The sequence below is a fragment of the Rhea americana genome, unplaced genomic scaffold (genome assembly GCF_003343005.1).
Source record: "Rhea americana isolate MKP2758 unplaced genomic scaffold, rheAme1 scaffold_53, whole genome shotgun sequence".
Taxonomy (NCBI): domain Eukaryota; kingdom Metazoa; phylum Chordata; class Aves; order Rheiformes; family Rheidae; genus Rhea; species Rhea americana.
This window is the reverse complement of record NW_028186679.1, coordinates 3,327,728-3,339,963: the sequence shown is the minus strand read 5'-3', so window position 1 is coordinate 3,339,963 and position 12,236 is coordinate 3,327,728. Positions and strand designations below refer to the sequence as shown.

The window sequence follows — 12,236 nt, the reverse complement described above, 5'->3', positions numbered from 1 at the left end:
TTGATTTTGTCCTTGACTACTATTTAAATATACAATAGCAAAAGGTCTATGATTAATAACATTAACATGTTTGATTAATTAATAATTTTTTAAATATCAAACTGCTTCTGAAAGTAGGTAGGTAAGCAAAAGCACAATGACTTTTCCAATATTTCAAAGGCTGATTTGAGCATATTGCAAGAGTTTTAATGTGACTGACAAGTAAGTGGTATTCAGCTGAAAATGACCGAAGAATAGCTAGCAGAGTTCTACTATTAACTCATAGTATACTAATAATGTAAGGAATCCAAAACAGTGGCAAGTTATCAACAAAATGGGACTAAAAGCAGCATTTCATATTATTTCATTTTATACTGTTTCAGAAAATACTGTAGCAGTTAAAAACTGCCTAGCAGAGAAATTCACAGCATTAAAATTTGTTATGTCATATATGTTTGTATTTACCACAGCACCTAGAAACCTAGCTTGTTCATGATCTGGGTCATTTTGTTTCAAACGTATATAAAAAGTCGATCCACGCARTAAGGACTTCATAGTCTAGGCATAAAGGACAACATGCTTTGCAACTTCAAATATGGAGAGACACAGACTGGGCAGCATCTATTTCCCTTAGTTGTTTAGGTCACCAGTGGTAGGCTTAGATTTTTTTTTGAACTTTGCAAGAGAAAATTATGAGCTTTAGTGTTTTTGCTCTGTTTGAAAAGCATCAGACTCATCTGATGATTTGACAGAAAGCTTCAGTGTTTAGACTGAAGTGTTCGCCATCTGTTTGAGGCTGTAGGCTTGACTGCCACTAAAAAAAGAAAAAAACTATCACTTCAGACAGGGTGAAAGGATGAATACAATTTACGATTTTGGATAGCAACTATAATCTGCAAGTGTCAGGAGTACTATTTACAATTCTACAGTTCTAATATGGAATTACTATATGTATTTACATGCTGTTTCTATAGTAACTTCTCCTGATACTCCTTCAAGTCTGATTCAGTTTTAGTTATTCACAGATGTTTAATATGTAGCCTATGTTTTCCTTTATTTTCTATTACCTTATATGAGGTTCTTTATTTTAAATAGTAGTTACATTACAGTGAATTGGGACATCTAACTTGATTAATTTTGAGAAAGTGCCACACAAGAGAACTCTATCCAGAAAGATGAAAGCTATTAACTCAGGCAAACTAACTTCCTTTATTTTCCCTCCTAGCAAGTTACTAGTCATTTTATTTCCTGCAAGTAACCTGATTTCTCTAACTGTATAGTGCACATATCCACTGTAACTTTGGGTAATTAGAAAGCAGGTACTCTAGACTTGATACTTTTAGATCTTCAAGTGTTTATATGCTATGTACTGTTCCTGCTCCTTTTGTTTGTATAACCATAAGTTCAGTTCCTCACAGCTTCAAAGAACACACATGCTACTACACTTTCAGACAGATGAAGAGAGAAAGGATGGCAAGTATTGGATAGGTTTGTGAACCATCCGTCTCCAGAAGCTCCAGTTACTGATAAAATAACCTTTTCTTCTGCTACCGAGCAGTCTTTTTCCTAAGAAATCCCGTCTTGGTGGTACTTCTGTGTGTTAGTAGTTTATCCTCTTCAACTGTAGTAACAATTATATAAGGAAGACATTGCATAGCAAGTATGTAAGTCAACATAGGGAACTTGATATTTACTCTACTGGCAGAAGAGAGTACACCAAAATAGAACTGAACWCAAGAGAAAGTGCTTTATTGACAAAGACGCCCGCAGAACAACCAGTGCAGTATCTGAAATGTCTTGTACTACCTCAACTAACCATCCAGYAGGACCATAAAGTTACATAYATATTGATAAACAGGTCTTGGACCRTCCTCTGGCATCAATTCTAGTCGGAACAGAATAGCCCACATCCTTCACACCAGGCCAATGGGTTCCCTAGACRCTGTCATGCAGACTAAGATAAGCTTTACTCATCTGAAAAACATCTAGAAAAATGAAACGAAGAGCTGCTGCACCTAATAATGATAGGCATTCAATTTCCAGTAATAAATTACAGGACCTGATATCAGCCATGTCACTAGGGTTAACGAGATTTAATTTAGATTTTCTTTAATTATTATGTTCCTTTAAGAGTACGTTATTAAAGACACTGAAATAAATTCATTTAATTAAAAGTCCAATTATTGAACTGTCTCTGTATTTGAGTTTTTCAGCATTTATAATGCTTTGTAAAGCGCTCTGAAGTTATTAGACAAAAAAACCCCATGCTGTATGTTTATGAATGTTTTGGAGGCATCACTAAAAGTTATCTGACTCAAGTTATTTAAGATACTAACGTAATAACGTCACAGATTATAAGATACTTAGTATTAAGGAAATGCATACTTCCATTCTTACAGTGATATTTTGCTGCTTTAAAGTGAAATCAGATGCCTGGTACAGGTAACTTGCGAAATATTGTTACTTGTAAGCTAACCTATTATGAATCCTGACACTTTCAAAGCATTAGTGAAAAATATTCTAACAGTGATTTAGAAGTTCATTCATGTCAGCATTGTCTTCAGTGACACTCTTGAAAGCAGACAACCATTTTGAAAACCCATATGACTTTTCCACTAGCTTAAAAATCTCAAAATCTGAATCATTAATACTATCTTCTGATGTTAAATAAGAAATGAACTAAACCTCTAATTTTGCTACAGTGCTTCACAGATCAAAACTTCTAAGACCAAAGCTAAAATACTATGCTTGGAAATTCTGATAAAATAACAACTTCAGAATTAAAATTAGATAATGGTTTAAAATTTCTTTTCAGTAAAACTGCAGTTAAAAGATGGTACTATAAACACTTCTGACAGTGACATTACTTATCTACATTAAAATATAAACATGTTAAGTCTTACTTTTTAATTAAACAGAAGAATAACATGCAGAAACAGACCAGAGTTCATATCTAACTCACTGAAGGCTTCACAAGCTACTCTGGACTTGATCAGAAATCACAGATCTCTCTTGAACACAAGAGGAGAAGAGAGGGAGACAGCAGAAAGCTTCACAAAGATGGCTGGCAAAAGGGTCAATCCCAAGCACCCACGAATCATGACTTAGCCTCCCTTCCTCCTCCAAAGAAGGYTTTAAAGTGGGCTTTACAAAAGGTTTGAGACTCCTATTGTATTGGTTGAAACTGTCAGAAGAAAACTATCAGACTTTTCAAGACAAAACAAACAAACAAAACAAAAACCCTAAACCTGCAAAAAATGGAGAAGCTGCATTTTAAATTGCTTGAATTTCCTAAAGTCTTTACTTGAAATCCTAGCCAACAGAAGTGAGTAGAGTTTGGAAGGGAGGAAGAAAACATCCTTTTAGGAATCATGTTTTAGCTAGTTTTTAGAGGCTTTACAGGTGTATGCACCTTGATGGCTTATTCAAACAGGTTTGAGGCTAAGAAAATTCACACTGATTTTTATTAAGGCTTCTGGTATTTCTAAAGTGTCTGCCTTTCTCCCCTCACCCCCACAACTGTGCCATCCTCACAACATATACGCTGGCACATTGTAACAATTATCAATATTAATTTGAGGGATTTCTACTGTTCATTCTGGACTTTAATGTATTTTAAYGTGAATTCACATTGACAAAACCTGTCCATTTATTAGCAAGTATTTTATGCAAGTTATACCCAATTTTTCATTTCTTATACAAGACAACATTTACCATCTGCAATCTGTTGTTAGTGCAATGCACAGAACATTCAGTGACTGGACCAGCAAGGGTTCATCTGCACCATACAGATAGATGCACACAGACATCTCCATGCTAGGCTAGAATAAAGTATKGTCAAGCGTGGGCATACACTAACTGAAAAAAGAGCTTCTTAATAAGCTAAAAAGCTTATAGACTCTAAATCAGTAACTCTGTATCATGTAGACATATCATTTTGCTTTAGATATTTAGGAAAGTGCATTCTTGTGAATTGTAGCTGCACAATAAATTGCTAGTAAAAATGAAAAAAAATCTGAAGTGACCCTTTTGCCATAATTATTAACTTTTTAACATTCTAAAAAAAGATTGGCACCCCACCAGCAACCCAACATTTCTGCAGCTGATATAGTATGCATTTGAAAACACTTTCACTTCATTTATCTCTCACAAACGTATTTTTCCCCTCCTGCCCTTGCTTTATGATATTTAAGAGGAGATCCCGTACTCTGATAGTAATTACCTGATGGTATTTCTTCAGTATGTTGTGCATTTCTGCTACATCTTCACTTGTTATAGTTTTGATGATATATCTTTTGTCATAAGATGTATGAAAGCGGGCACCACTGCGTGCTTGGGAATCATTGGCAAGAGGTGCACTTCTTGTCAAGGAATTCTGTCAATTAGTCAAAAAAAAAAAAAGAGAGAGAAAAGAAAAAGACATCAAGTCAGACAAAAAACAAGGTATTGACCAGTAATTTAAAAATCACTCAGAGTTTACTGCACTTTGTTGTATACATGTTATCAGCCTTTCACGAGAAACAATGTAGTCACACTTCCCCCTCAAAAAACCCACCCTATTACACCCCAATAATTATACATACAGGATACATTAGCAGTATCATTTTACAACARAACAGGGTTTTTCTCAAGCCACTGTGATCTGGTACACAGCACAAGACACAGAGTTAGATTTTGAGTTCTAGTACCAAATCATTGGAATAGGTCAAGTATCTAACCTATCCCTGTACAGTTCCTCCTTTTGTAAAAGAGACCCAACTACCTTCCCGCAAGCTCAAGAGGGGCAGATTAGTTAATGACTATGTGGTAGCTGGGAGAGAAACTGCTGTGGACTAGTGGCCATTTTTGGACAGGAACTTGGGGCTGCTTGTGCTTCAACAGTAGCAGAAGAAACCTTCTGCATCTTACAGAAAATAATCAGTATTTAGAAAAAAAATTTATAATTAAAATCAGTTAAAAGTAAATTAGACAAAATATAACAACTTGCTTTTGACTGTAAAATCTTTCATTACTACATACGAGTTTATGCCATTTGTTACATATTTGAAAAACATACTTTTCTTTTTTAAAAAAATAAAACAGCAGTAACACAGCCATGATAAAATACAAGTGCTCTTATATTTTCCCATGTGCACTTGCATAAAAACGGACCATACTCTGGAAAGATTAATCAGGTTAAATATGGCCTGCTGGAATATAGTTAGGGACTATAACACTTCTACAATCTTGAATACACTTGCAGTATCCTTTTAATATATCACTACTGGTAACAGAAGAATCCAACTCCTATTGTCATTTCTCACTGTGCCATACTGCACAAACATCTACTGTTAAATTAAAATATTACCCCCCCCCTTCCTCACTCGCATAGCATAATGTCTGTGCCACAAAAAGAAAGGCCATTTTCACRGAAATAAGTTTTAAATAAGATTGTGTATGTAGATGTAAAACTTGCAACTTAAATTTGCAGATTCCTAAATAGCAATAGTTGAATTCCAGCAGCAACGGAATATGACGTATTCTTGTGATACTGTGAACAAAGTCATAYGACAGATTCACACTGAAAGAATGAGGATATTTTCAGAAAGGGATTACATAGAGACTCAGTCTACCACAGCCTGGTACCAGAGCCACCAAAGTTTACTTTTGTAGGAGCTTTATCTTATTTATAAGAGAAGGGGTTTGTTTTTTTTTTTAAGTAGATTATTATTTTTGCTACTCCAAATTAAATGCACAATTACTCTATGTAGAAAATGATCTACAACTGATCAGCTTTGAAAATACAGTTACAGTTGTTATATCCACTATATAYGACATACACTATAATGATTATAACATTTCTTTTTAAAGTTAATATTCATAAACTAAACATCAAAATAATCAGGGAAGCAGATCACTTTTATGGACCAACTGAATCACCGAGGAAGGAAGAGGTACTTATATTTTCATTCTCAGCAATGCAGGAATCTGAAATGTGATCATAGAAGACCAACACAAGTTCTGCAAACTTAAACAAGAGTTGAATACGCAGATTCAAGGAACCTGTTCAACTTCAGTGTTGGAAGGTTACTGYAGCAGTCATTTATTATTAAGTAATAACCTCAACTGAGAAACAAGGCCAACCATAGAGCTTGCATTAAAGAAGTCACTTGAACGTATACAACTACATGACCATATGTCAGACTGCCCATACTTTTTAATTGTATACAATAATCCCATTGGCCTCAACAGGCCTTTAGCACATTTACATCCTATCAAAACTGTGGGATGCTTTCTTAAATTAGTTTAAGATTAGGTAAAAAAACAAACAAACAAAAAAAAACCCAAACCCCCAACATTTTCCCACAAGGTTTCTTGGTTCAACTGAAACACTCAGGATCAGCAGGGAAAACAGGAATACATTAACTAAATGTACGCAACTTTACAAGTTTTTACTGGAATGGAAAGCTTAATTATGACATTCATGTAAGAGAAACAAATCTCTGCACACTKCTCCCTTTTTATGGCGAGGCTCAAAGAACCAGAGACATTATTAATGTCCATGACTAAAAGTGATGTCTTTTTTCACTATCCTCTCAATTCACTACAGAAAGGGAGGATGTAGCTGTTCCCCTAGTGCTTGTGAATAACCAGTTCTTTTAGACTCATGGAAACAGAGGTTTCGGGACATACACTGAAGACTTGGTTCCTTCCTCGCAATGGCTTTTTTTTTTTTTTTTTTTTTTTTTTTTTTTTAACAGATGAGATTCCTAATAGGGCCTAATAACGGTGACAACCACCCTTTCCAGTCCCAGCCTACCTCCTCCAAAGTTTTCAAAACCTGATACAGCATGACTTCATATGGTATTGAAAACCATGAAAGCTATGGAAATTTAAACATTACTGCAGGTTTCTATTTTCCATTTTATACCTGTTTTCAAATGTTCCATCTTAAAGTTCATTTCCCATCCTCCGCTACCAAAACGTTTATATACTGATGTAGTCTACTCAAGAGAGCATGTATCATAAATGAATCAAATCCTCTTAATGTTACACTTGTTGTCAGTAGTTGAAAATTGAATTACAGAGTTAGTCTTAGAAACTGTTCTTTGTAGAAACTCTCTGGCTTCTAGAGTCAGAACAAGGCCTCTTCAGAAGGAACAAAAAAGCAAAGATGATATAGAGGACCAAAGGCAGCATTAAGGTAACACACATTAACATCCTTCACCAAAAGACTTGTCATAACTCAGTACAGAGGAGAAAAAAAACKTCAGAATAGTTTCATTACAAGGAGAAACATGCTGCTTCCAAACATGTCTCTCTCTGGAGATCAATAGTGCAAATAGTGTCTTAACTAAGGTACGACATCTAGGAGATGCTTCTTCTCTGGAGTGTCCTATTGCTGAAACTCAAGTCAGTAATTTTGCAGCCATAAAAGGACAAAAACAACCAATTTTTCTTCAAACCTTCCAAACGCTTATGCTCCTGCAGGCATAAGCAGCTTTCATTCCATGATTAAAAAAGAGTATCTAGTATGTAGGTATGTTTATGTAGCAACGTGTCAAAACCAATATACATTAACACAAATTCTTAATATTTTAAATTTTCATGTTGGAGCATGATACTTGATGTATTTAAAAGCATGGACAGCATAAGCAATAAAAAATTCTGACTTAAAAAGTATGGCAGTTGTTAAAATAAGAATCAACTAATACTCCTTTTACCATGCTTCTTTCATTACATTTCAGGCTAYATTAAGAAAGAAACTAGCCAGATTTAAATAGAAATTAATAAAGTTAGTCATATTGAAAAAAAAAACAAGAGAAAAATCTTGATAATGTACTGATTTTTCACTGATTCTTGCTTTTTCCAGCAATAGTTGTTTTTCTAATGGAAATGAATTCTGGYTGATTACTAGCTATAACAGCAGCTAATTTGCAAATACAGCTATCATCCTAAATATGCTGCTAACATATAAGCATAAGTTATCTATATCGAGCTTAATAAGAATTCATACAACTAACATTTTATCATATATATAATTAATTAGGAAAAAAAATCAACTGTATGCTAAGCAGAATTCATTCACGGGTGACCCAAATGCCCTCTCTGCAATACTCTGACTTCAGTAAAAATTAGAGTTTAAGATTGGCTGTTAAACATTAAATGTTTAAGATAAAAGCAATCTATAATTTAAATCTTTAATAATTTGTCTTTACTAACCCTCCATCCCTATGATAACTCTCTCAATATGATTCTCTCTTGAGATAAAAAATATACTCCTTTAAACTTTGAAAGGAGGTGGAAGGTAGAAAACATTGTCTGTACTACCGCTATTTGCTGTACTTTATTTTCATACTTGCATAAGTTTATTAAATAAGAACAGTTAAAAAACTGAAAAGTAACTTGAATTTCATCAAACTGTACTGATTACTAATAATTATATACTTGAGAAATGTTAGCACTTTCTCGTGCTGCTAATTGTATGGCTGAGTTCTGCCTGTGGACAGTTTTATTTGTGACAGTTAATCCTTGTTTCTGTGAGCAGAGAAAAATTCAAATACTTTCTCAGTGAAAGCTTCTATGTACCATGCAAAATATCTTATTTCTTGACTATACCAGTTATATTTCTTTATATTTAGAAACCTCTAAATCAATAAAATATATGATACTGTTGCCTGATCATGAAAATGATCAACCTTTAAACAGAAGGATGATAAAAATTGGCCTGTACTGGATAGGTCATTATTAACAAGTAAGATCAAGAAATAGCATCACTGAAAGAATCAGACTAGAAGAGTTCAGTGAATTCAAAGTAGAAACAATATGTCTATTTAAAAATAAATTAATAATATTTTAATACTTTCCTTCTGATGTAGGGGAAGCTAACTTACATGTTTAACCTAACCCTGCAAGTATAACCCAAAACATTTTGCACCCTACAAATTCAGCTACACCAGATGTTAAAAAATAGATAGTACATACATTGGAAATGGAAGCGGTTCTTTGTTGGAAAATGTCTTTTGGAYGTTAATGCACAAAATAATTGCAAAGAATATCCTATGTTACCCTCTTTGAAAAAAAAGTCACCATTAAACTTACAACTGGTAAGCAATCTCAGTAATATCAGCAATACCACATGCGACATCCAACTTGCATTGTATACCACAAGGGTCATGAAAAGTTTATGGAAGTTTCTTTGTAGGGCCATAACATGTCTAAATGAGGACAAAAGTTTTACTTATTCTGAGWTTGAGAACCTTCTTTTTCTTAACAKAGGCAATTATAAAAAGGTTATGTAGTAGTGGTCAGATGACAGATTGAAAATATGCATTTATTTAATTGTACTTCAGACAATTAACAGGCTTAATGTACAGACTTGGTTTTTACTATCAAATGCAGTACAGCTTTTTGAGACAGTGTATATTAAAATACTTCTATAATYGAGATGACATTTGCCACAACATATGCATAAATTCCAGTGATAATTTGTACAAAAAGTGAGCAAAACAGGTTAATAAGATGTACTTTAGAGACATCTGGGCACAAACACAGTGGGAGGAAAACTGACTCAACCTGCTCTGCTTACAGACAGCGTGGTAGGTCCCTCTCCCTCCTCTCGCTCAGCAGTAAACTCAGCTAAACAAGGCCAATCACAGTGCCCAGCTGCAATAGCTCCTCCTTTGGTGGGGCTCTTGCAAGGGACTGGGAAAGAAATAAAGAATGAAACTCRGATATATTCATTTTCTGAAGAATTTCCAAATACAGAGCAGGTTTAAAAAAAAGGAACAAGCAGAAGTATACAGTCAGGGTTGAAGGAGGGGGAAAGAGGACACAGAAAGAGCTCTATCATGGCAAATACCAGATTGAATTCCCTCTGGCTCCACTTCTTAATTAGGGGCAGACTAAGCAGAACGTGAATTGGTGGGAGAGAAGGCACTCCTCACTTGGAACAGATCTGTGAGCCACAAAGAACGGGAAGGGTATCTTTCACTTGTAGAGGAAAGCTTATCCTCTCGAGGAGACACAGGTTTGATGTTCCAGCCTGCCTTTTATCATCACTTACTGCTAATACATAACACTTTCATACAGTGCGAGCAAACAGTGGAGAATTTATCTAGCTCTGTTGGAGACTTAGTCATAGTAAGTTAACAAACAGTACCAGTTTAGGCAATATTGCCAGAGAGTACAAAATTCAAAAGAAAACTAGAAAACAGGGTCACAGAGTCTGTCTGCTCCAGGTTATCGGAGCTGTCTCACGCTTCACCACGGCATGCCGCAGCCCTCTCTCACAATTAAAACATCTGTCAGCCACACGCATCCTGTTCCACTTAACAGCTTTACTTAGCGACTTGAAGTCTACCGCTTGGAGCGTTCCTGTTCTGTCAATTCCCCATTCACCTCTAATTTGTGAAGTTTTAATTTTGTGCCTACTTTTTTTTTTCTTTTCTTTTTTTTGTCTCAGGAGAATGAAAAGGTTTGTACTTTTTAAGTGTGAATACTTTTATGAGGTCATTTAAAGACTATGCTAAATTACTTGTGTAATTACTTACACAACAGAAGACACATTTAACATGCCAAGCTCAGAGACACTGCTAACAGATAAATTTCTCTTTTATATACCTCTCCTTCTCTCCCAAATTGTTTCCCTCTGAAAAATCACTGGCTGAAAGTCTCATTGCCCTTACACAGGCCAACATAAAAAGGATCACCTGCACCTGCACTGAGTAGCAGGCAGTCAGAAAGACTCATCTGATCTTCAGTGCTGACAGGCTACGAATGGCAAAGAATTTGCCCATACCATAGAATTAATTACTGATAAAATAATCCACCTACAGCTTTAACTATAAATGGGTGAAAGCTACACTGTTTATTAGTATTTTATTTCCCCAAGTGTTCTTGATACAGAAAGTTAATCAGCACACCTAAATTAGAAGTCTTCATTTCACCTATGATAGGAACATGTTCTTCAGCAAATTAACKGAAAGATCATTTAGTTTTACTGTAGATCTCTCTGCTCCCTCCAAAACTCTTTCCCACATTCTTACTAATTTGTGTAGATTTTTGTCTTATTTCCTATGGTAAAACGTTATCAGGTAAGGAAAAATGTTTTTTACCCTGGGTCCTGATCAAAATTCTTTGAAGTCTGCAGGAGCTTTTGTAGAGCTTTCGATAAATTTAATAAATTGTAATTAACTCAACTGCTACACATCACAGGTCATTTAWTTTTTTCCAAGTTATTCCTCAGCTGAACTCCAAATCTTTATTTTGGTTAAGGCATAAGTTCCAGAAAGATGGCCCTGATTTTCCAACTTCAAAATACAAAGACTCACCACTGTATTTATTCTAGGTTTTAATAATTTGCATTGTTGAAAAGGTAGGTCTAATTTTGAATGTGAATGATTTCTTTTTTTCTGTCATTCTTATTCACTCTTTCCTAAAGTATCTAGTATTGTTTTTTGCAAGGATATTTATATACTACTACTCAATTCTAATCACACTTGCAATTTGGACAGGTTTTATATCTTCTGCAAGTTTTTATCACTACCCAAAATGTCAATTGCTCAAYGACAATTAAATTTTGATCATTGCCATATAACAATCTCTTTATTATTTAGACATATTCATTTTAAACAATAATTAGCATTTTAAAAATAATAAAATCATGCACTATTAAGCCTGACTAAGGTTTAACTCAGTTAGTTGAAAACTGGCATCTTCCAGAGTCCCTACAACGTAGCTGAAAACACCAACCATTTTTTATCTTTCTGAAGTCTGTCTTTACCTYTCACAACAATCAATAAAAATAGCAGCCTATTGTAATTAAGTATTGATAATGTTACTAATAACACTATTAATAGCACTAGTTATACTGATACTAGTTATCAGAGAAAGCAAATTGATCTTGAAAGAGACTTTGTTTCTAACAGCAAGTTAAGCTCTTTGGAGCTCTTTGTTTTGAGTGAAACAATATTTGTGAGTGAACATGTGGAGTAGAGCCATAGGTCCTGCCACTGAAGTTCAGAAGGGGTTTGTGTCCCCCCCCTCATAACTGGAAGCTATATTGCTGACCAGGGAAGTATTGTCTTCACTTTTAAAGAGAAACTGCTGGTGAGGCTCTTCCTCTTCTGCCCACTTTGCTTAAAATGTTCACTGCAAGAATATTTATCTCCACAGTGGGAGGCCAAGGATTAGCCATAGCCTCCAAGAGGGTGGAGAGATTTAAAGGTCAATTTAATTAACTCATTCCAATCTTTTACACATCTCATGTAAATGTC

At 34.9% G+C, this 12,236-nt stretch overlaps 1 protein-coding gene across 1 annotated transcript in view; it reads right to left on the bottom strand.

Moving 5' to 3' along the window:
- PIP4K2A (phosphatidylinositol-5-phosphate 4-kinase type 2 alpha) overlaps positions 1-12,236 on the bottom strand; it is a 52,636-nt gene that overhangs the window by 29,366 nt on the left and 11,034 nt on the right. Inside the window, exon 4 of the mRNA XM_085318344.1 lies at positions 4,202-4,354. Coding sequence (XP_085174470.1) covers positions 4,202-4,354 — 153 coding nt within the window. The remainder of the gene's footprint in view (positions 1-4,201; positions 4,355-12,236) is intronic.